Source organism: Cyprinodon variegatus, unplaced genomic scaffold, assembly GCF_000732505.1.
Source record: "Cyprinodon variegatus isolate N-32 unplaced genomic scaffold, C_variegatus-1.0 Scaffold136, whole genome shotgun sequence".
Lineage (NCBI taxonomy): Eukaryota > Metazoa > Chordata > Actinopteri > Cyprinodontiformes > Cyprinodontidae > Cyprinodon > Cyprinodon variegatus.
In genome coordinates, this window is record NW_015150589.1 from 442,858 (window position 1) to 469,127 (window position 26,270).

General features: G+C 37.5%; 1 protein-coding gene across 1 annotated transcript in view; it reads left to right on the forward strand.

Annotated features, from left to right (window-relative positions):
• Positions 1 to 656: 656 nt before the first annotated feature.
• fstl4 (follistatin-like 4) overlaps positions 657 to 26,270 on the forward strand; it is a 246,139-nt gene continuing 220,525 nt past the window's right edge. Inside the window, exons 1-2 of the mRNA XM_015376533.1 lie at positions 657 to 903; positions 24,736 to 24,873. Of these exons, the coding sequence (XP_015232019.1) occupies positions 24,742 to 24,873 (132 nt within the window). The 5' untranslated portion in view covers positions 657 to 903; positions 24,736 to 24,741. The remainder of the gene's footprint in view (positions 904 to 24,735; positions 24,874 to 26,270) is intronic.

The window sequence follows — 26,270 nt, forward strand, 5'->3', positions numbered from 1 at the left end:
CTCTCCATAGATTTCAAAAGTCTGCATCTTCAACCTTAAAAATATGTGCTCTATCCACCACCTAAATGGCTTGAAGATGAGATTTAGGTGTGCAGGAATATAAGAGACACTTAACGGAGGACCTCCAGGCTGCTAAATAAAGCAAAATGTACTTCTTTAAAACCTCAGACTGATTCCCTCTGCGGAACGCACTGATGCAGTTATTCATGCTAAAGAAGCACCGATCGAATAAAGTGCAAATTATTTACATACTTTTCTGTCAGCTAATAATTTTCCTATAAAGCTCATATTGATGTAGTTGAACCTGTTAGTGATACCATTGCGGTAATATATAGGCTGAGAGTTAACTTGACCCATATTAAACAAAATGTGACAAACCCCCTTTAAGAAGCTTGAAGTGTGATTTCTCCTGTCAGGGAATCTGATCCGCACTAATGTCAAAGTGCACAGACACCTGCGCACTTAGACGCGCGCACACGCACAGGTGTCGCCATCCTGAAGCCTGGTGTGATGGATCCACAGCTGCACCCGCCGCCGATTTATTTTTTTTTTTTTTTTTGGCGTGAGCTCCGCTCCTGCTGACGTCAGGAGCGGCGCGGCGCGTTGAGGAGTTGAAATAGGGCAGAGCAGAAAGCAGAGCTCTGAGAGGAAACCAGCCGCGCAGAGCCGGAGGATGGCCAGCTGCTGCTGCTGCCGCTGCTGCTGCTGAGAGTTGGGGACGCGCTACCCGCCACCAGAAGCTATCAACACAGCTGCGCCTGATAGGCACCAGCCCATAATTATCCCGAGCCACACAAAAACCCACTGGGACTACAAATAGCACTGTTCGGGACAAGTCGCTGCGTGGAATCTTTTTATTTATTTATTTTCCTCTATTTGTGCTCTTTCCTCAGAGGACGACAGGTAAGGTGGCAGTTGACTTTATTTGTATTAATAATCTACAAGTTTATCTGGTTAATTGAGTTCGTTCATATTTTAATTGAAAGAAAAGGCAGGTTTATTTGTTATGCTCCAATAGTTGTATCTGAAAACATCATAGAAATCATAAGTAGAGAAAAATGCAGCTTTCATAGCGCAGGGGGATGTCAATGACACTCAGTGACAGTGTTAAACAACACGTCTGTTGTCAAACGATATGCTATAAATCACTCAGTATAGGAGCGCAGCTATAATAACGCACAAATGAAGAGCTTCAGATCTAATGGCATCACCATGAGGAACACATATAAACCCGTTCTCCTCCTTAACATATACCTCCCACTCTCAGATCATCAGGCATCATGTTGGCAAGACTTCATCCATTTACAATTGAATACCTTTGGGAGACATGCAGTTAAAGGGGGGCAATAAAAATACTCTATGGAGTCAAAAAGAGGAGAAAACCCCTTACCTAGATTTGCTTATCTGATTTTATTAAATCAGCTTCTTCTGCTAAGAAATGTCTCTAAGTGTCAGGAGAGGCCGGCCAAGCAGCAGCAAAGCTTCCGTGACGGCCAGCGGAGTGGGAAATGAGAACTGCTTAACGCGCACCCCTGTCATGAGATGCGGTGTTGGTGCTGAAAACCCTGCCGATCTCGACAGGATGCCCCCCTCTCTGCATCCAGACAGCCCGCAATATGAATAATTAGACAAAAACGGACATTTAAATTATAACATTGATTCTACTAATCAACGCAGGTGACTGCATGCGCGTATATAAACAGAAAAAAGCACGTGCAAGCACATGCAGGTGTCAAGATCACTATCTGAGCGTCTTTGTGAATGAAAATATCATTAGCTGTACCACTTTATTTTATAATTTCCTGCAACCCCAAGCCTTATTTTGGCTGTGATCAGTCTTTTTCACTGTGAAACAAACACGTGTTTTTAAATGCTGACTAAGAAGAGGTTCAATGAAGGGAAAACAACAGCATCAAAGCTGCAGGAGAACTTGAGATGAAACCACTTCTAATCACCAGTGATTACACAAGGCATGCCCCCAGGGTCGCCTTGAGAAATAATGATGTCAACCAGAATAGTGACTCAGCCTGGCATACTGTAGCTTGCAATCTGCTGCTTGACTTATTAGCTGCCTTCCAGAGAGTCATTACAGTGAGTCCGGCAGATTGTGGCTGGTTGTTGCTTCAGAGACGGGCTTAAGAGTGGGATGACTCAAACACACAAACACATGCATGCATACTCCCAATAAATCCCCACCAAAACATTTCCAGTCATTAGAGCGGAAATAGGCTTCAGGGGTGCTCCAGTGATAACCAATTAAACCATAAGCGGCTTAGAGAAGCATATGTGCATGAGAATAACTTATGTTATACTTTATAATGTATGGTGGTAGTAGATGCCTATATCCTGCCGCTGTTGTGTTATAAGCTTTTTCATGCTTCTACATGTTTTCCCTCGTATGCTATTCTTAATCTGGCAGCCTATTTATCCAGGTCTCTAGACTGCATTTAAATTCATCATCATAAGCATGTAATTGACCTTTTGAGTGGCGCTGACAAAATAAATGCTGCAGTGAGCTTTCCTACTTCACTAAATTACTACGCGGCGTCAATACCGCTGTTGTTTTGTCATTGTTAATGGACAATTTGATTTCAGATTGCTTTGATTGGGGCTGCTTGCAGACTGCGGATGAACAGATTGTTTGTACAAAACAAAACAATTGTGAAAAAACTCATGAATTAGTCTCACCTCAGTATTTTAATGTATTAAATATGACAAGATGAAAGATTCATCTCAGCTATTATAAGGCTGCAGATGGTTTTGTTGCTCAAGGACATTTGAGGTGCTTTGTTCACAGGTGCACAAGTTGTATTATTTAAAGTAAACATAATACGGATATAAACTTATAATCCTTAATGGGTCATACCTTTGCATCATGTTTTTTTGGATGCTTTTAGTTTTATTCACATACGTTAATATTTGTGAGTTTGCTAAAGGACACATTAGGATTCCAGTTTCCTTACTTGACGATAAACAGCTGAGAGAAAAGCCATTATTTTTAAAATAAGAAAAAAAAACATGTATTTCTTTTGAAATGTTAAAAAACGAAAAAAAAAAAAAAAAATTGCTTAGAGCCTCCACAAAAATCTAAATGTGAAGGTTTAACAGAGTGTTTTAGCATCCTCTCTTGCGTCAAAATAACTTAATGTATTAATTCTGTCTTTATGAGCTTGGCTTTTTCCCCCCCATGAGGTTAAGGACAGCCCGCAATGATATTGCTAGTTTGCTTTGGAGAAGGAGCTGCATGGCTGATTTCTGTGAGTGTTTGAATTGATTGAGTGAAGATGCACAGAATGCAGGGAGTTAATTTCCTATTTCACCATGTGCAATGCCATACTAAACAACTAATGTGACACATGTCTAATCACCAGGGAATGTAGTGCACCAAGTCCTGTCATGTTTCTAAAGTTTGCATGTCACGTTTAATGTGTAACTGTTTTCTTCAAGAACTGTGCAGTTTGAGATAATGGTTGTGGAATTCATTGCTGCACTGTTCCAGGACAGAGCATGTCCTGTTTATAAAGCTATTTATCATCTAAGTTTACTAAATCTTCATAATTCCTCATATGATCAAATAATAATCAGAATTAATTGATAACATACCGAGCCTGCAACATAGCATAACATTAAAGTTGCATTACGGGGTCATCATTTGAGGCACAGTTCCATAAATCTTGTAACAGCGAAGTGTATCATGAGCAGCTCAGAGTTACGGTGCTCATGTATCATGTCCACAACATGGGTTGCAGCCTGTCCTAGCTATCAATCAAATTGCGTTTGCCACAGTGTGAAAAGCAGATGAATGCACTCCTGCAGCCTAGAGTATTAACTTAGGACTTTTTTTTTGTGTCGATCTGCTGTGGATTAGATTGAGTATTTTTATGTGTTTTCCTAGCGGTGATGCAACCTTGGACTGTAAATTTTTTCCTTAACAAATTATCACGATGGTCTGATAATATTTTAAGAAAGAAGAAAACGGTGTGTGTGATATAGAGCATTGCATATCTCTGTATAGCATCTGTTTCTCTGAATTGTTTTTAGTTTTATTCATTTCCAAAGTTCTGTACAATGAAATATTCTTGTCTTAATTTCCAAGAAAAATGTTTTGTCGCCGGGTGATTTCTCTGTGTTACCCTAACTCTTATGTGCTGTATGATCCCTTCATCCCATATTTAAGCCTTAGCCCTGATTTACTCTTTCGCAGGAGAGCCAATGAGGGGCTAAAACTACTTTACTCAGAAGCATAACAACATTGAGTTGATTTCAAGACACTTATAGCTTCTATCCTTTACCAAAAAACACAGAGGCCATAAAAAAGGCATCACACATTTAAGTATTTTTTGAAAGGGAAAGAAGCTGTTGCATAAGTTGTGGAAAGTCGTTAAAAAAAGAGACATGATGGCAATCCCTTTAATATCTCATCCTGCTGTCTGGATGTTAACAGATGTAATGCCACTTTTTTCACCAACGATAGCAGTCTGTTCAGGTTTCTCCTTAACCCTGCTTTTGCCTGCATCTTTTGACAACTACTGATGTGGTTTAAGCTCCACGTCCAGCCGTCAGCATCATGAAGGGTTAATAGCATCATAGCCGCTATTAACCCTTCATGATTTTAATAATTTCCACTATTGTAGAAAACATACACTTGATGTTCAATCAGTTGTTAGATTCAAACTTTTAACTTTGCGTTTAGAAGAAAAGCAGAAACCTCTGCGTTGCTTCTAGGCACCTCGCTTCTTTTAGGTTTTTGGCTCATATCTCAGGAACTTAACACAGAGAAGAGACCCTATCACAGAGCTAGTAAGATCTTACAATGCCTGAGTCCCATCTAATGTTACTGTAAAAGTATTTTCCTATTAGTGAAGAATCCTTTCATGTTGAAGGTGGTGTGGATGTATTAGTTTTGAAAAATATCATTTTGATAACATAGTTGTGGCAAAATGGAAGAAAATTGTTTTTTATTATTTTATATGCAATAATGGCGTGAATATTTATGGATTGTTTTTAAAATGTAATTATTTGTTGGGACTAATATTCAAATCAAAGATCCTCTTGATCTAACACAGGGGTCTTTAATGTTTTCCAGGCCAAGGACCCCCAAACTGATGGTGAGATGGAGCGTGGACCCCATAATTTTATATATTGCATGAAATTGTGTTATATCAAACTGGTCCTGTAGTCACTCTATTACAGATGGATTAATGCAATGAAAGTAATTTTGTCGGGGGATTATTAAAGTATTTCTGATTCGGATTTATCGTTGATGGGACAAGTGTTGTAAATGAAACAGTGCTCACCTTGAAAGAGCTTCTGCGAGTCGCTGAATCTGTACATTAATGACTGAAAGACACCTTCTGCCTCCATTTATCCGTTTACTACAGTGTGTTGAATTCATGTTAATGTGGATTTAAAGACATTTCAATATGTGGAAAAAATTGCAGGGGGAATATAAAAAAAAGTCTAACCAACCAAAACTTTTGCGACCCCCATGCAGAACCTCTGTGGACCCCTAGGGGTCGCGGACCCCCTGTTGAAGAGCTCTGATCTAACAGAATAAGATAAGACACAACTACCGTGTGCCTGCTTTCTGCCTATTGTAAAGAGGCAAAACCAGAGAGGGGAGATGTCGCTGTTTGATCGCCTCCTAGTTTACCGTGAAGAGTTAAAACTTAGGGCTTTCTAAGCAAGTTTTAGCCTCAGCTATGGCAGTATCAACAGTAAGAACTTTGAAATGTATAACCACAGACTTTTAATAGCGTGAAATTGTTTCTGGAGGTTGAATACTGGATATTTGTGCTACACAGAAATAGCTTTTTTTCTGCGTTAGATCATGTGCAGGTGCTTCGCTTACAGACAGCAGCTTCCTCCATTTCATACCCTTCTGTATAGATAAAATCAGGAAAATGAATACATTTTTAAACTAAACACTCTTTAGAAAGAAATATGAATAGCTTTCAGTGTTTGTGACCCAGTGATACAAAAAAATGACTGATCATTGTATTGGTTCACATAGACAAGACACTCTTCTTTTTTATCTGACCTCTGGGTCACAGCTCCTGTGTGCAGATGAAGGGAGAGAGAAGAGAGTAGCTGACTAGCTTGCTTTAGTTGAACGGGACATATTGGTCTGTATCTGCAGAGCTGATTAATGCTTGGAGGGGCTGATTTAGCAGATATAGTTTATTAAATGCTGCCTATAATTCTGAAAGCTGATGTGCCATTTATATTTTTATTTTTTATTTGATTCTTTAGACATGGTTTGTGATTTGTAAATATTAAAATCACATTTCTGTTTGACCCACTATGTTTATGATTCTCTTTAATAATAATTCCATTACTCTTTAGTTTAACTTTTTCAAGCACTTGAGCAGCAAAAAAAAAAAAAAAAAAGTCAACACACATATTTTTCTTACTCTAATGGCCAAAGTGAAAAGCACTCTGTTCATGACACATTTTAGCCCTAATTAACTCCCCTTGTATTAATTCCTGAGCATCCTGGTGGGAAAATAGCAGAAATGAATGTGCTTGCAAAGTCGGCTGAGTGGATTGGAGCCAGTAAGGGCATAAAAGTTTCTGCTCTTGCTACACATTTGGTTCAGTTTATAATTTTGATACATATAAAAAGAAGATTTTCTTACTTATCCACTAAGATTATTGTGAGGGTTTTACCCAGTTTGTGTTTCCACTTAATGATAGAAGTAGTATAGACTGTTCTGCAATGATGGCTCATAGTAAAAAAAAAAACTATTTGTTTTACATTACATCAAAAAGGTTGGCCTCTTAGCTTTCCACATGAGAAAACATGCTCACAATAGTTTGATAGAACAGTGATTTTGAACGAAGTAACAATTATTCTTAAACCTAAGTGGCCGTTAAAACACTTGGCATCACATTGCCTGAACACCACGCAGCATTTGTCTAATCAGAAGCGTGATGTATTCCCTCTCAACCTTGCTGTCCCTTCAGGTGAACCGTGCCTGCTTCGGCTTTTAATTTATACACCTGGTGACTCGGCATTTCAGGATTTCAGGAAGAATAATGAGCCTTTCTCAAAAACAAAGGCAGAGATTTATTGTGTGCTCTAAGACAGATTCTTATGAGCTGCCACATCCGCTATACATTTGCACTGTGATGCTGGAGACAAGATTAGTTTTTAAATTGAAGTGATGATATTTTTCCTTGTGGATTTACCATGGGGTGATAGTGACAGACACGTTCTTGTAGAAATACATCTCTGATTAAAACAAGGCCCATTGCAGAAAGACATGGTGCTTTACTAAAAGTAACCAAATATGTTCTTAAATTCTCTGTTCCACAGGCGTTTCACCAGGTAATGGCAGTCCTAGATCACATTTAACTGGGAAGGGATAAAGCAAACAACAGGGTAATAGTACATTGTTCAGTATATCTAGGGAACCCCCAAAGCTTAGGTTACAGGCCCCTTATCTAGCCCCTTATCTGTGATCTGATCTTTATGACTGAGGATTAAAGTTGCACACCAAATTTTCTAAATAATTGTTAAACTTTAAAGGGAAATGTTTAATTGGTTCAATGGACCGATTACGTCCAGTGTCTTCTGTCAGAAGCAAAAGAAATAGATTTAATAATATGTCTTCAGTTTAGGGGCCATAACAAGGAACAGGACCAGTTCTACTGGGCATTGGCCCTGTCTAGAACCCACCCTGGACATGTTGGATTACCTTACTGGTCCCCTCGACTCCCTATGGAGTGCAGGACAGCTAGACATGGACCCCGTCGGTCACTTGAAATTCTGGTCAGTGATGTTGAACTTGTAAAAAATGACCTTTACTGCTGCATCCCATATGAGCTCAGAGCATCAGCAGCACAGCTTTTTCCAAATGCAGCTGACTTTTCTGCCCGAAAAAAAAAGTCAGCAGAGAGTGAGAAATGTGGAGAAGGGTGAAGGAAAGGTCACCTGCCATATCCGTGTTTAACATTGACTTGAGTCAGCCATCTGCCTGTCTCTTTTATGCCACTATCCCTCTGCCCCTGTGTTTATAACTTCCAAGCTGGAGATCTTTTTGCTTTGGAGGAGTGATATGACTTTAGCTTCTGGGTCTTATCACTTATCCAACAAGTGCTGCTGACTTTTGTTGGCAGTTTTACATGATGTTCCATTGTTAAAGGGTGTGCAGTCAGACAGATCTTATGCAGCAAAGCTGAAAACTGTAGATGCTTCTTAGGGCAAGCCAGATACAGATACATTTCACTGTTTGAGTTCTGTGGATGTTTTTTGAGAGGCCAGATGCGGAGACAGAAAGGCAGAGAGGATTTTTTGCATTTTAATGAAGATGTTGATAGTACAGAATCAACTAATCCAGAAACAGCAGGCAAAACACTCAGGAATCAAAACGTAGGAGATGCTCAGGAAAACTAACATAAGGAATAAAGTAATGAGGAGAATCCAGCAATGAAGAACTAAACAGGAGGTGAATACAATATATGGGAGATAGAACAAAGAATGGGCTAATCAGCTGATAGGGAGCAGGTGTGGATGGAAGTAACTAGATGGGGGCATGTTTTAATTATTTGCATTCTATTAATTATTTATTCCCTGTATTATCTCAATTTAATCTTTTTTCCCTCTAACATAGCCTTATTTTAGTTAGCTGATTTCATACAGCAGTGTTTTCTTGTTTGTTCTTGATCCCAGTAAATGTTCTCAGTCAATTGGGTCTAGCAGGTCCTCAGGTTATTTCCTTGCCTCCACACCTGTTTGCCATTGCCAAATTATTTTATTCAATTCTAAAAAAACTCACCATGCTGCTTTCAAGCATCCGTCGGCGCTTTGATCCAGAACCACAGGTCATGAAAAAATGTATCTTTGTTAGTGTTTGAGTATGCAGAGCACCTGCTCTCATACCCATTTGACTACGGGTGTAAGCATAAGGGGGGAAAAAACCCAATGATATACAGATTGTCTCAAACCATATCAATTACTACTTTGTCTCCAAGCTTAACTTTTTTCTTAAACCTTTTTTCTGTTTATGCTTGAACTTGATTCGATGACGTCGGTAGAACGTCGGTAGAACGTCGGTAGAACATGAACTTTTGTTCTCTTATATATCGTTTCTGAAACATAAAAATCAAAGCTGGGATATAAAGTATAAATCAACAGTATAAGATTTCACATCAAATGACATTTCAGAAACAGCTGAAATAACTGAAGAATAGAAACTGCTAATTCTTCTTTGTTTTAAATATGACATGACAAAAACTATGTAATTGAAGTTGTGCAGTATCACTGATGAGCAGCTTTTGTCAGATTTATTTTCTTTGCTTTTGTATTGTGGTGGGTTATACCTATTGTGTTTGAGCCAGAGTGCGATACCGCTCTAGATAACATAGCTGAAGGAAAGGGTAACACCGGCAGTAATCAATCTCAGAATTATTACTGGTACAAAGCAGCTGATACAACTGTTTACATTTTTCCATCTGGTTGGTTTATGTGCTAATTAATAATAGAATTTGATATGTCAAATTCTGCTTGTTTCCCCTTAACAAGTTAATTTATTTTCTAGTACTCATGCTTCTTTAGCATATCGTGACTGTCAAGTTCTTTGCTCAAGCAAGTGAAATTTGTAAGGAGCAAAAAAGGAATTCGACTCTTTAAAATTAAATTGATTTTCTAATACCATCTATATGATATTTCTAGGTCTCTAAATTTAAGAATTATTTTTATTTATTTCATTTATTATTTTTTATATATTTTTTAAATTCACTTATTTTAACAGTTATTGGCCTTAGATCTTTGTCTTCAATCTGTTTTCGAAATTTACATAATAATAGCCTATAGATTGTAACCTACAGATAAAAAAGAAACTAATATGAAAAGAGTATTCATCACATTTTTAGTATTTTACTATTGGTAATGTTATGAGATGTATATATTGCATAAAAATGGGAAGAGGAATTGCTAAATTAAGATTTCCTCCAAAATACTTTTACCTCTTAGATTGTTGCTCTCATATTCAAACTTTTTGGCTAAATTTATCGACAATGACAGGGGAGGGTAAAAAGGCACATCCAGCTCTGATGCCATAGGTCTCAAACATTTGGGCTCATCATAAGATTATTTTTTAAAGTAATACCTAAAGATACATCTGGTCCTCTTGAACCATTGTTCAAACATGTAAATTTTCTTAGAGTAAGTTATGTCATTTTTGTTACGGTGTAGCGCCAAACATTCACTGAAGGTCTTTGATGGGAAATATGTCAATTTCTGCCCCTTAACCTTGTTCTTTTTTAGTAATTCATGCTTATTTCTGTCTTGTGCTGCACCTTTCCAAAATGCAATAGACACAAATCCGGAGGAAAAAAAAAACAGCTAATGGATTCACTGCATAGTAATCTGACTGGTTGCTTTATGTCTTATGCCAGGGATCAAGCTCCAGTCCTCCAGGGCCTGTGACTTACACTTTCTTCTGATACAAAAGACCTGACTCGAATAACAGAAATCCACCTCATTCAAGTTCAACAGAACCTTGCTGATGACCCAATCATTCCACTAGTGTTTTGAAGAGGGAACCTATCTAAACTTCACAGAACTGGAGTTTTACATCTTTCCAGAGATATGACCTGAAGGGTTTCAGCTTGAATGCATGGTAAAAAGCATGTACTTATATAGCTTTTTATCAAGTCCATGGATCCAGAAGCACTTTAGGCTACATACTTCTAATACTTCTTGACTACCTGTTTTTTTATTTTATTTATTTATTTTTTTTGGGGAATAGTAGACAATTTAAAATAAATAGGTTTTATGGTATCAAGCAGACTTTAATTTTGCCCTACAATTTCTTAATAGGTTTGTATCTGCTTCATCTAGTTCAGAATCGACTTTCATTTGTGTTTGGAATAATTTCACTATAAAGATACCAGCCTGAATTTAGGTTTTTAACATTTAGCTGTGGATTTAATGTGAAGTGGGAAATTTTGGAGGTATGTCTCCATTATTTTACCCAGTTTAAGCAATGCCCATGACGCTACCGAAAGACCCAACCTTTTTTCTTTTTTTGGCAGTTCAAGTTATGCATAGTCTGACCATGAAACTTTTGACTTTATTGTTTTTGTGCGTTTTTGTTAGTAACTGATATTTTAAGTTTAGCTTGAAGATTTTTATTCCTCAGAGAAACTGTTTCTTACTCCTTGAATATTTTATATACAGTATAGGTTTGAGACGGAGTTTCTTGATTGATTCTGACAATTTTAAGCCAACTAGACATAAAGTTTGGCTTTGTAAGTGATTAATGTCTTTCCTGAAGTCAATCTGATTAGAAATGCAAATATTATGTTTGGAAATAGGAACCACACAACAAACCCGCTCAATTTACATGGTTTCTAAAAGGTTTAATTAGTGGCATAGTCTTATATTAAGACTTTGCTCAAACATTTGTCATTTTGTTTGTATCTTATTAGGGACATTTACAGTATCTAGATATTACTGGTGTGTAGGCCTGTTGAAAACAGAAAATCAATTGATCACATACTGAAAATGTATCACATTTACATATTTTTTTTATTCATTTTATTTGCCTTTGCACATTTCTTTGACTTTCTTGTGTCTCCCTCTATTTAAAAAAAAATATTGTGCATGAAAAACAATTACCTCTTCTTTTACTGTTTCCATAGTATCGCGATTGTAGCATGAGCACCCTATGACTGAGGAACAGAAAGCCAAAAACATGGTTTTAACATTTGGAAAAGCATATGAGTTGGCTTCAGTGCCAAAATGATGGGTACAGTGTTGGATCATTTTTGGATACAAAAGAAATGATAATCTTATCTTTTAATGTCATTTCTGGGACTTTTTATCGTCCTGAGCTTGAGTTTGTGGATGTAATAGACTTGAATGTATAATTTTTATCATACGACAGTGAAAGAGAAGTTGCATTAAATTAAAAGTTTGGCATTCCCTTTCTGTTTGCAGGAACACTAGCTTTTTGGTGCATCCGAAAGGAATGATTAAAATGCATAATTAAAGGCCAAAAACTGCATTAAATATATTACTTTGATCAGTTTATTAAGGTTTCTGGTTGACACTGTATATGGCATCACATAGGGTTCCTCCATTTAATTCTAGAGTAGATATTTGCTGCAGATGAAGTCCCATTGCTCAAGCAGGCCTTCCCGTTAAGGCGATATACATCCCCCTGATATCTTGTTTGCTCTTACAGCTCTGTCATAAACCCTGCAGGGAATATCTGGATTTAACAACTAGCCTCTGTTTGCTTGCCTTTCAGACCCACCTGACAAGCATGATGTGGGCTTTAACACCCAAGGGCTGCCAATCTGGTTATGGAAACTTGTCAGAGACAAATCTAAGATAACAGAAAATGTGGCAGAAAGAGAATGGGCTGTTATTCTGAGGAAACAGGCCCTGTCTTTCAATTCATTCTTGCTTGTCTTTTCATTAGTCTTTTATTCTACCTAACAGTCAGGCAGTGGCGATGCCAGAGAATTGTGTGTGGGGGTCGGGAGTTTTTGTAGGGGGTCCAATAAAATTGGACACTGCAAATATTAGTGAAATTGTTAGGAAGTTTTTGCTTAACCTCAGCTATAACGACTAAATTCAAATTCATCTAACTAAATTATTATCATACATAAACAAAGCATATAAATTGAGCGATGGTAATTGTTGATTTTGCCAAGAAAACTGTCTAAGCTCAATGCTAGGTGCCACTAATGTAGTTTGATGGCGGCCCACTGTGATAAGTCTGACCCATTTACAGACTGGATTTCTATGTGCAGCCAAGGAACGAATGCGGTATGGTTCGGGGACTAGTGGACATCGTCCCTGCTTTTTGGGGATGACGTAGTTCTGCTGGTTCCCTCTTGTTAAGACCTACAGCATGCACTAAGATGTTTCTCAGCTGAGTGTGAAGCGGCTGGGATGATCAGCTCTTCCAAGTCTGGGCTGTGGGTTTCGAGCGGAAAAAGGTGGCTTGTCCCCTTCAGGTTGGAAGTCTAACTTGGGATCCTGTTCACGAATGAGGGGAGAATGGAGCAGGAGATCGAAAGATGTATCGGTGGGGCTACAAAAATTTGGATGCTGCACCTCTCTGTTGTGTTGATGAGAGAGCCAAGCTCTTTATTGGTCAGCCTATGTTCCTACAGTATATTCCTAAATCTGGATCATGACCAAAATAAAGATACTCCAGATGCTCCTAAAAACTTTGTTTTCTTTTGACATATATAATTGGACTGACTACACGAATGAGAAACGGTGTGGTAAGCTGAAAGATCCTGTAATATGTCCAGCTATTTTAAGCCCTTATTTTTGTGTTCCTTTTTTGTTTTTAACCACTGATAAAACTATTTCTGTTCTTGTTCCCTCATGATTACCATGGTGATGCTGGTTATGGTAAAACTCCATGTCATTTCTTGCAGGATGATAGTAAATGAACAGCCGTAACTTACAATCAATTCCCAGTTGCTAGTTGATACTGCTTCCTCAGCAGCCCGAGTAAGACCCTGCTTGAATTTTGACCGATCAAATACCCAGTTTATGGGTCTGCATTTTTTGCAAATTATGTGGTACAGATCCAGGGCCAGTTGAGAGTGCACAGAGCAAGCACAATTTCTGTGATCAGTCTTTGAATCAGATAAACGATGGACCACAACGTGTGAATAATCATAATTAATAATTATGAACATTGCTGGGGTGGAGAGGTAGAGAGCTGTTTCCAGTGGGTGTTATGACCCCCAAGGCACCCCCTCACGCCGCCTCTTTTACTCAGTACACGTTAAAAGAAAGTCTTCAAAAAGTGGATAATTTGGTGGCTCAGCTATATCTGTAGAACTGCAGCTCTCATTAGAACACTTTTTTCAGTCAGACTGTTTTTTCAGGAAGCAAATGTAACATTTCTCTCTCTATGGCTATCTAAAAGGCCACATATGCAGTTGCTTTCCCTCTTAATGAATACATTAACTTATCTAATCACAGCTCACATATGCTTTGGTCACGCGTTCTAATTGCTGTAATGACTTTTCCTCTGCTATAGAAGGCTTTCTTGTCTGTATGTGTGCTTCTCTGCTTTATATGGATTTTTATTTAAAAGTTTTATTTCAGTTGAAGCCTTTCCATCCTTTCAACTAAAGGTCATGGTGAGTGTTTTGTGTTTTCAAAGAACTTTTCTTCACACTTTAAAAACCACAAATACCTTAAGTATTTCTTTATATTTTCCATGCCTTATGGACACCAGCTTTATTTAACCTTAGTAATATGTATCTCATTTATTTTCCATTTTTAATACAACCATTTTGAGAAGATTAAAGGGTCACTCCTACTAAATAGCATGATCTATAAATTCAATATCACTCTTGGCAATCAATGTTTCATCAATACCCTGACTCTTCATGATACCTGAGAACACCAAATATGACACTTATGCTGCAATACTTACTGGGTTTATACTGCTGCTTTAAATAATTACTAACCAAATATGGTGATGTTTTATCATTTTGGAGCAACTTCCAGAGATTGAGTCAAACTATTTCAGCAAATAAGTAGTAGATTTTAAAACATTAGAGTATTAAGTAGACTATTAACCTACTAAGACTATTAAGTAGATTTATTTAAACATTGTGACGACTTGATCCTATTTATATATCCAACCATTCATTCATCTTCTCCTGCTTATTGCATCAGCGCCACCAGTGCCTATCTCTGGCAGATAATTGGCGAGAGGCAGAGTACACCCCAACAGGTCGCCAGTCCTTCACAGTCTATAGATTTGGCTATTTTTTAAACTTAAATATGAAAATTCTGCTGTATCCCAATCAAAGTCAATTCTATGTCCTGTGACTTAAACGTCATGCAGGACTTAATGTAGCCAAAAAACCTCAAACTCACTTAAGCCTGTGAACATTTTTAAGGTGTTACATTGTCTAAAACAGAATGCTAATGCAAGGCAGCATAAGTCATGACAGTTGATGTGTTATTTCGTGGGGCAACCTGTGATTGTCCATTTGAATTAGGGTCTAAAATAATCTATAAAGGGGGGTCCTTTAGGTAAGAACAAGATGTACCCAATAAAGAGGCCAGTAATTGGAAATAAGGGGGTCAGCAAAGCAACTTGGATTTCCTTTTTTGCTCTTGATTTAGCTTACTAGTTACCTGCTGAGGTGTGTTGTCTGCTGCACCTTTAGATTAGTTTGAACTTTTATTAGATCTTTTGGTGCAAATCTAAAATTGCACAAAGCAACTGCACAAATTGCACAGTTAAAATCTGGTTGTGTTTAGCTAAGTAATCAGAAGAAGTTCACTGGTGTCATTAAGGGATGGACATGGTCAGCACACTTAGACAAGGCAAAATTCTGAATCTTTCACCCTTTGGAGGAGGTAATATTTTTCCAATATGTTCTTGTAAACTTGTGTAAACTATGGCTTCAGTTTGCTTTTTATAGCTGACAGGAGTGGTAGAACTGTAGTTTTCTGCAGCTATTACCAATCTGCCAATATTCAAGATTTTATACAGAGAGATTATTTAGCATACTTTCCTGGTAATGATTTGTTTTCTGAACTACATTTACCTTTAAGTCCTATAAGGCCAGTTTACCCATTTTCCTTATACCTCTAACATTTCCACATTTAGCCCTAGATGCCTACATGAATTTATCTACTGACATTTAGTTTGCTGATTCATTGTTTGTTTTAGAAAGCATTTGCAACCAATATAGGGGCTAATGAGCACTGTTTCATTAAAGGAGCTTAATGTTTGCTAATGGATGTTATTCATCTCTTAATGAAATGAGTTGTTCAATGTCTTACTTTAACTGAGAAGGTACTGATAGCATATGTTTCCAAGAGATAGACTGTCAGTATAAAGTCAGATATTCTGAAAATTTCAATTTGATACATAAAATAAACAATGAGGGAGAATAACGTGAAAAGCTGCCCATCATGTTCAGCCAGACTGTCTGCGAAACAACCAGGTTTAGAACATATGATCATGAGGCGCAGCTGTCTGACAGACTGACACTTTTGGTCTCAACAGTATTTCCTCCAACCAAAGAGGCACAGGGATAAAATACAGAGGAGCGAGTTGACAAACCAGAATTGGGCAAAAAACGACTCTCCCACTGGTTCAATTTGGTGCCATGAGCACATTTGTGTGAAGCAGAGCCTGTTTGAAACTTGAGTGCTGGCAAACTGGCTGGCAGACTCAGGTTGATGGCAGAGATTTTACTGAAGATAAGAAGAGCCTCAGTTTGAGGGGGCATTTATAATAGAGTGCAGAGCAGTTTGTTCCAAAATGGGCCATAGTCATTGGGGGAGTGTGACACCCTCCTTTACAGAGTGATTGACAAAAAGCCTTTTTCTTTTTACACTATCTCCTGCTTTTGCTGTTTTTGGTAATACATTAACTAGTCCTGACACAATGGGCATCTCTAATGCATGACTCTTTTCTTGAAACTATATTTTAAATTACATCTGTGTGCAGGATTGCAGCAAATCTAGCTCAGGGACAGCCTTTAAATGGAAAACCTCTGACTTAAGGCAGGCGAAATATACACCTCAAAGTTTCATCATTCAGAAATAAAACTTTTTCTATTTATCCAATCCTCTCTTGTATCCTTTTTTAAATACTCAGCAACTTCCCAGAAGGAAAAAAGCATGCTGAGCGAGAAATGACTGTTGGAGTGTAACTCTGTGTGTCATTTATATATGTGACAGCATTCCTACCTGGAGTGCTGCAGAGCTGAGCAAAGGAAGCAGCCCAAGAGGCCTTTACATTTCTGCAATTATAGAGAGTAACAGAAGGGCTGCTTGTCTTCATATACCACTCTAATTTTAATGTTGCTCTAGCTTTAGCCTTTCCAAAGGTATACCATTGATTCACTGTGCTCTCTTAAAGTAATGATTTTAGGCATTGATCTAAATCTAACATTAGCTATACTACAGGTGCGTGGGGGATTTTTGTGGAATTATAAACTTTTGATGGGTTTGCTTAAGCAATTGACACAAATTCCCACACCACCGCTGGCTTGGAAGAACCTTAACATTGCCTAACTGATTTAATGGGTTGCTTTTGCACAGGAGCTCTGTAATGACAAACTTCTGGATCTTAGCTTTACCATGACTCATTTCCAGAAGTGGTAATATATTGGAATGTGCAGACTTATATGAAAGGTGGAGGTGCATTAAATATGGACCAAGTTAAAGAGTGATGACGTCAAGACCAGGACCACACTCTCTGAGACCAATACCAAGATGCTAATTTACTTGAACCGCTGTAAATATATAGTAAAAAAAGAGGTCATCCCACTTAATCCTGGAGGTTGACCTGATTAACACATTCTTTTTTTCTTTGCCTTTTCTATATATTTCAAAACTGAGGACATGTTTGGTGATGAGAGAGATGGTGCGTTCTCAGTGAAAGCAAGACTGCATGTAGGTGTTAGCTTTTTTAAAGCAACGGATCAAAAGTCGCAATCAAAGAACCAAACGCTATGGTGTTGTAAACATTTGCACAGTAAAATTTCATGCTCCTCATGAGCAATAATAGCATTGTATTTAGTCTGAGATGGCAACATCCAGCGAGCTATAAAGGTGTGTTCACACCAAACACAATTCGGGGTTTTATCTTTTTTCCACATAAGGAGCAATATTCACTTCAATAATGATAATGAGCTAAAATGGATTTGTTTCCACTCAGAAAGGAAGAGTCAGTTGCAGATAGCATACAGATTGATTCATACTAGTAAAAATAAGTACCTTCCCATGTGTATTTTTTTTTTTCCCGAAGAAAATAATAAATGGTTTCCATCATTTTTTGCCCAACAAAAATTATAAAAATGTTGCATCCATCCTTTTGAGAAGTTGCAAATACTCGGTTTGTACTTTATTGTATGAGGGTCGCTCTTGTATGGAAGATTTCTTTTTTTGGGGGGTGTGAAAACTTTTAAAAGACAAAATTAAGTAGACCAAGGGGGCACAATAGACTAGCTGATAGCTGTTAAATCAGTCACCTAGGAAATAAAAGATCGCAGTACAACACCTTAAAAGTATGGTCTTCCATCTACACTGACAGGTTTGGCAAGGGAAGCATTATTAGGACAAGCATCCAAGAGCCCCATGTACAATGCTGTATTTAGACTGTCAAGGATATCCTGTTTAAATGCAAAGTCAATTGTGAACGCGCCTCAAGGGGCTACAAGATCTGCCCCTTTTACAGCTCATTTTGAAGCTTTCTGCGCTTTTCGTGCTGCAGATTTGGCTTGATGCCAGAGTTGGAAAATCTGAATTTTTGCAGCTTAACGATGAGCATAAACCAATCAGAGAAGCTTGATCCAGGAAGTGTCTTGGAGACAGAGACTACATGCAAGCCATGATTTCCGCTTCTGTAGAGTTGTCAGTATATGAAAAATGAATTGCATCATTGGGTATACCTCCATTGATTTTAATAAGCCAGGAGAATGGATTTTTTATGTGCAAGGAAACAGAGTGCTTATATCGTTATTAAACCACTGAAACATTTTCTTACCGAACTGTGTCTAAGCGGTTTATGTATCCCTATATTAACTGAAGGCACACCCCAAATTACAAGGAAAAGAACAAAGTGGCTCAACACTCAGAACGCCAAGCATCCAGAATATTCAGAAATTTAGATTTTGGCCCCTTTTTGACGCTTAAAACACGTTTGGTGTGAATACAGCCTAACTCCCTTGAGACGCTGCAAAGATTCAGTATTCAGTTCCTAGGTATGATAATTTGTTTACAGGGCAACTATTAATCATCCAATTTATAAATCTGACCTTTTTGAGAGAATAGAAGGATGAATATTCCTCTGGTTACATAAAACCAAAAGTTTGTAAGTTTTCAACTTACATGCAAAGTCTTTGTGAAACCAAGCTGTGACAGGAGATTGCTGTGAGGATTCTTCCCGTTAGTAGGACAGGAATGCTGAGTGAGTTTGAAGATGAGGAGACTAAATGCTGGACAAACATTCAAGACCCATCCTAACCTATGATGGGCTATCGACTCCAGGCTGGTGCAGATATTTATGAAGGAAATTAGATGGCTCCTATTAAAGCAAATTAAAACTTCACTGGAGTTTACTTTATAGAAAGCCCAGCATTCTTTTTATGCAGACCTCAATGCCCTACTTGAATTGGTTGATCATATAAAAACCAATAAAATGCAATGTTGTTTGTTATTGTAACAGTACAAAATAGGAACACTTCCCGAGGGTAATTTGTCAGTAATTTCACAAGCCTGTCTGAAATCACTAGAGGTATTTAGGAGAATTAATCAATTTACTGAGGCATAAACATGCAAATTTAAGTAGAACATTGTTTTTATTTCTCTGAATAACATGATAATTATATAACTAATATATAAATAATTCTTGTATTACACTAAACAACTAAACCTCTGTTTTAGCATTAAACAGATTGCAGAAAAAAAGGCATGATTTTTCAGTGGCACTTTTGTGCTGAAAATGATCCTTTCTTGGATCCATGTTTGATTTTGGTATCACTGTTATATTCTAAACTGACATTTTGCATCTGCTACATAAAAAGCAAAGCCAGCTGTTTTTCAAACTATTCCAGACTGAGGGAAAAGAACAGGCTTCTGTTTTTCATGAAAAACATCATCTAATGTATTTAGATTGTTTTCCTTATATCTTTTGGACTAGAACAGTTATGTTTGCATGGAAATGCTGAAAATACAGTTTTTTTTTTTTTCAGCCACTAGTAATAACTTTATAAAAGCAGAAGTTTCTAGGGGTCTGAAATAAGAACAGCTCAAGGTTTGTAGTAAAGGACAAATTGAATATACTGTACTTTGACTAGAATCCGGTATCCTGTGCTTCATATTGAATTTTTACCAACAAAAAAAAAAACATGATGTGAAGAGCACATAAAAGTAGAAACTGGAATAAATATTCTATCTTTTTTTGTGAGATACTTGTCTTAATCAGCAGACTGCTTTAAGTGGCAGAAAAGGAATGAGTTTTTTGTTTTCTTTCTTAAATGTAGAAGATTTAGTTGTTTTATTGAGCTGCTTAGAATTAAATCCTCATTGCATTTCACATTAAAGCAAAAATATATCTAACTATGAATAGTCCTTTTTAATCAAGACTGCTCTGTAGCTTACTGAGGGATTAAGATCAGACTATGCAGCTTGCTTTGAGTAATTGGCTTTTAATATGCTTATGTGTATGTCCCTGAGTAACCACACATTCTCTAAAAGGTCTTTGAAGCTAAATTAAGCAGTCAATGGAAATTTATTTTTTACCTTATCATATGAAAAAAATCACCTCTTGCTTAATGACCTTGATACATTCCTCTGTAAATATTTCAGTTAAAAACTGCAGTGTACGGACAGATTTTTACTGTACCTCAGCCAGAGATGTTGACTTTGTTCAACTTTAAGTCAAACCTCAGACTTACATTACAAAGACCTGACCCTGACTTGAGGATTGAAACTTGAGTGTCATAAACAATGTTCTTATTGCTGTGTTGGTAAGTGGATTGTTGATAATTTGAGTAGAAGGGAACATAATTTATTAATGAAGACTGTTGTTTCTAATTTTCCTTGTTTGATCAAATTAGCAATTATTCAATGGACATTATCGATGAGTCTTTGTAAAACTTATGTACACTTGTCTTTAAGAGACTTGGGACTGAACTTTGATTTGCCACCTTAGGGTCCTGTCACACCTTGCTGATATTGACAGCGTATGCCTGACGTCCCAGAATCTCCTAAAACGCTGACATACGCTGACATTTCTATGTATTTTTTAAATTTTTGCCATAAACATAATGTATTCATAATGAGTCCAGAGGGTATGACCAATGACAATGACATCCTAACTTATGCATAACGCACGGCAGAGTAATGTCCATGAAATGCCACAAGCCAGAGTCCTGAGGAGGACAGGCATGGGCCCGGATGCGCCTGGCCTGCATAAAAAGATTTCTTTGATTGCGGTTTAACCTAGCTGCTGTTCACCAAAAAATAAAGAAATAAAAAGAAAAAAGAAAAAGAAAGAAGGCTTGCAGTCGCAGCAGATTCAGCGTCATGTCTGCTAGGAAGTTTGTTGGTCGTCGGCGTGAACGCAGAGAGGATCCATCACACTCACCTTCTCAGTCTGGAGGAGTATAGACGGTTTCCTCCTTTGAACCATCTTTTAAAACAAAATACTGCCAATACGCCATTATACGGTAGCTGTATATTGGAAACACTTTCAGCGGTTATCTGGAATATGTCAAATACGTTGAAATGCAGTGGAGATATGTTCGTAATAAGTTACGCATAAGTAATGCACACGTTATGAGTAACACTTATAAGTAACTTCAACTTAACTTATGTCATCGATCAGATAAGTTACTTATAACTTATGCCCCATGTATGAGCATACGCCAGCATACAACAGGAAATTTTGTGCCTGCTTATTGATATACAACACACTTGTCGTATATCAACGTGTACCAGCATGTTTCAGTGTACTTCAGCGTGCTCATAGTCTTTCACTCAATTCCCAACTTAAAAAGCCTAATAATCTGTACTTTTTATGTCAAGATAAAAGGAAGTACAAAGTTTTTTTAAGAAAAAAAAAATCTGAAACTTGAACATGAGCCATTTCAAGAAACTCTGAGCCGAACTGTACTTTTTATTCCCTTAAAGCAGAAGGTTTAGAAGATTTTTTGCTGATTTAATGCAGCAGATCTGATGAGCTGCACTGAAATGAGCTGTCAATAATTTTCTTGCTTTTAAAAGTGTCTCTATGAAACTCTTTAAATATTTTAATATTCTGGTCAAATGACCGTCAGCCTGATATACTTTCTCCTCTATGAGTTTAACATCTTTTAGTGCACACAACCAATTCTTTGTGTGTGTGCGTGTGTGTGTGTGTGTGTGTGTGTGTGTGTGTGTGTGTGTCATCATAAGTACTCAGCTGTGTGTGGCCAATGCCTGAAGCCTCAGGCAACACATTGAAACAGTGACTGGCAGATCTCATTTGGTATTTAATTTCACATGGGTGAGCTCTCATCTATGAGGACCCATTAGCCCACGGCTAATAGGCAAGCTGAAAAATGTCCACATTTCCTCAAAGTGATGTTTACCTTCACAAGGCTTATGTGATTTTGCAGTGAGTGCCTAGAATATACTGCAGCAATAAAGTGTATATTGACAAACAGCAACTTTGGAAGTATGAGTGAACAATTTATCAACAATTATCTCAACAATCCGTTTTTTTATGACACAAGACATTCCGTTTTGAACGTCGTACTTAATCCAGTAGGAAAGAAAAAAAAAACTTCCATGTTAGAACTGAATCCAAGTTATATTGTAAAATCTTGCCAGAAATACCAACAAAAGCAAAACTTTTGTCATAGGGCCACATCCAAATGAGTCCCAAAATTTTTCTAACTCTAGATTTTCAGTAATTACTTAAATGTACTGCATATGAAACTAATATTTTAAAATGGCCTAGCCATGGGATATAAAAAAACAAACAAAATGAAAAACACAAAAAACATAATAATTCTCAAATAAAACAATATTACCCATCCTAACACTGTCTAATTAATCCTTTTGGACCCTGAAATTAATTTCCCCCCAAGCGCACAAGCAGATATCAACATTGTTATGCATCATCGGCTGGCAGAATTATCACCAAATTGGAGACTGGAACAATGGCAAATATCATACCAATTACATACTGTAAATATTTCTGTCACTCTAGTTGACAGCCTTAGAATATCATTGCTATTACTAGCATCAGTATTTGTAAGACAAACAAATACATATCTAAACATCCTGCTCAGGCAGGATGTTTAGATATGAAATAGAAACCTTGTCTATTTATTTATTTTTACAATTTTGTAAACAACAGCTACTGATTAAACTGGATGTTACAACAGTGACATGATTATGAGTTGTTTTTAGCAAGAAATGGATCAGAAACTCTGTGAAAATGGTCACATCAGCCATGTCCGCCTCTCTGGCTTCAATGCACGCTCCTGACACGAGAGAAACAGAAATGCATACAACACCGGTACAAAGAACGTCTGGAAGTCAATCATAGCTTCACATACCTGGGACATAAGACTGTTTAGCAACAGCTAGTGGTGACAACTTCTTTTTCTGCATGGAAATGCTAAAGGCTGCTTTTCTGTGCATGCTGTCACTCCCTGTTGAATTCCAGTACTGCACATTTTACTCAGAACTGCTCAGAAGCGAGATCAGGGGCTCTTGAGAAAATATCCGGGGCTGTAGCCCAAATAGCCGGGCTATTGGTGTTGTTGGTGTTGTCTGCATCAACAACACCAAGTCAAATTCCTTGTAAGTGCAAACCTACTTGGCAATAAACTTGATTCTGATTCTGATTCCTAGATCTGCCACTGTCATGTCACAAACTGAACAGTGACTCCCTCTATCCCTATATATTGACCAATTAACTTTGTAGACAGTTATTTTACCTGGTAGACACCAGAGATGCAAATATCTCAGTCTTTAGAAATTCAATTCCAAGAAAAGATTTTCGATTCAAAGAAGATTTTTGTATTTAAATTGATTTTCAAATGAAATTCTTTTAAAATGTGTCTGAAAAGAGGATATGGCAATGCAAACACTTTCAATGAAGAAGCTACATGAAGACATAATGTACCCCTGGTCTGTGTATTACCATGAATCTAAAAGTCTTTGACGGAAGTCTTCACAGAACTTGGGAATTTAGCAGGAAGCTTGTTGCGTTGCGCCAGAGTATGCTGGTCTGCTGCTTTTCACTACTTCTTTTTAGGTCGGAGCGATGTCACGATAAATGAGCCCTAGCTTATGTCATTTCCCTGAATCTCAATTTTCTTTTTTACTGTTGCAAACCACTAAGGTCATGTCACGTTCTCTCCTCCCCGGGGTGTTGTAGAATCCGAAGTGCAGGTTCATGTCTGAACTCCTAAGCATGTTGATGAGTGAGAATGAATGTAACAACAGATACGCTGAGCTCCGTAGTTTATATTTTAAGCTCCCATGCTAACACTTCATTGTTTAACCTTATTAGAAGGTTTCTTTGATGTCATCAGAGAAACCTTTGATTCTTTATACATAATACATATAAATAACCTTTCAGTTTGGTCTTTGATGTTTACACAGCTTCATTATGCGATCTGTGTGCATGCAAGCCTCTGGTTATATTGCGTCCAAATGCTTGTGATTAAGCCTTAATGTTTGCAGGTATACATTTGTGGATGTCCTGTACTTTTCAATTAGTAGGAAACTGGTAGAAGTGAAATTATTATGATGTATAATATAAATAAATTTGCTTATATAACATGTAGGACTAACTGTTATTTATTTCAGCTTTTTACTCTCAATAACTTGACCATTAAAAAAAACTTGCTTAAAAAAAGCAAGGTAATAGAATTTTGTTTCACCTTGTTAATCTCCTGTGTGGCAAAATTATGTACTGTTAAGTAAATACATTTGTCAATAAGCATCCCCTTACGAACAGATTATGTCAGATTAAATTCTTGGCTGCTCTGATACAAAGTTACAGCTGCGAATAAAATGCATTTGGACAAACGTTTTTAACTGTTTTTGCTTTTGTTTCACACTATTTCAGTACTATCCGCTTAACACTATTACATGCTGGTCAAACACAGATTAATATGATAATGATACTTATAAATATGTATTTTGTATATGTCATTGTGCTGCAAGGTTTATGTTTATTTTGGGCTTTCTCTTTTCACATTTTTATTAAGGTAAACATGGGCAGCGTTGGTATTTGGGTTGTGGCTGTTCTGCTGGGAACTCGGGGATACTGGACTGCTGAGGGGCACAGGAACAGCCAACGAGGCAGCTTGAATACACACAGCTCCTACCAGGAGTCCCATTTCATGGTAAGCATTCTGACTACTTATTTTATGAAAGACTAACCCTTACGTTTGATTAGCGGAAAGCAGGCTCGGACTGGTAATCTGTGATACCGGGCATTTGCTCAGTGGGCCGGTCCTAATTTCAGCGTGCGAGGGCCGGCCCTCCTTAAATCATACCAGCCCCAACACTTACTCTCCGGCCGAAACACCTACCTGTGAATAGTAAATAAGAGGGCCGGAGTGGAAGGAAAAATGCCAGGGCCGAAAATTGATCCCAGTCCGAGCCTGGCTGAAATTGTAAACATTCGATTCTAATGTGGGGTAATGATAGAATGATAGGAATGTACTCCTTTAATGACAGGGATTTACACATTTTGTCTGTTGGGTAATTAACTATAAGCCACAAACACAATTATAATGTAAAAATAATTTTTATCTGTATGGCTATTTGCTGGGTATTTGGTGGCTAAGATAACTACTGGAACAGTCATACATGCACCTTAGATTATCGGTCTGCATCAGAAATAGGTGAGAGCTTTCAATTAATATTTTAAATGAAATGTGTTGGAGATTTTTAAAAAAGCCTGAAGCTTATAAACTCTTCACACCAAATACTGCACAATTAATGATAACAGTGTGCATAGCAAATAACATTAAACCCTAATAAGTTGTCAGCAAAAAAAGAAAAAAAATATTAAAGCATGCTGGTCAAATTCTAGGTAAAATGGACCAAGGGTGCTTGCTGTCTGCTGTTTGGTTTTGTTTCTAACTCCCCCAACCCCGACCCCCACCCTCCTCTGGAATCCCTTGATGCATTCCACCATCCATTTATTCATGCAGTGTCAGAGTCAAGTGTAGCAACAACTTAAGGCCATCACTGGAGGGAATTGTGTGTATCTATGAAATTACATGAATGCATTCTCAAATTATTTAAGACGGACAGCTTTTTCCTTCCTGTGACAAAATTGGTCCTAAAATAGTCAAAGACTAGATTATTTCAGGAGTGCAGCCGAACTATGACCAAAACTGGGAGATTTCAAAGAAATTTGTTCGCTTTCTCATGCAGATCGTGTTGAACCGATTAACTCAGGCCACATATTTTTATGTTTATCTCTACAGCTATGTATCTTCATAACATGTTGAAGATGGTGGAGGATTTCCAAATGCTGATAATTTGACAATACAACTATAATATTTATGGCAAAAGTTGTGGGGTTTGTTAAGAGCAGAGTTGTTATGAGATTTGCACCAACCATGGAGAAAGACTAAACTGTGCTCATTGGATTAAAGGCTTATGGGTAAGAGGGTTATGTGTAAAACAAACAGGGACAAACTGCATAAACACAGAAATGAAAAGGATGGAAATTGCCTCCTTCCTGGGATGGCGAATGCTCTCTTGTTTTCATTTTCAGAAGTGGAGC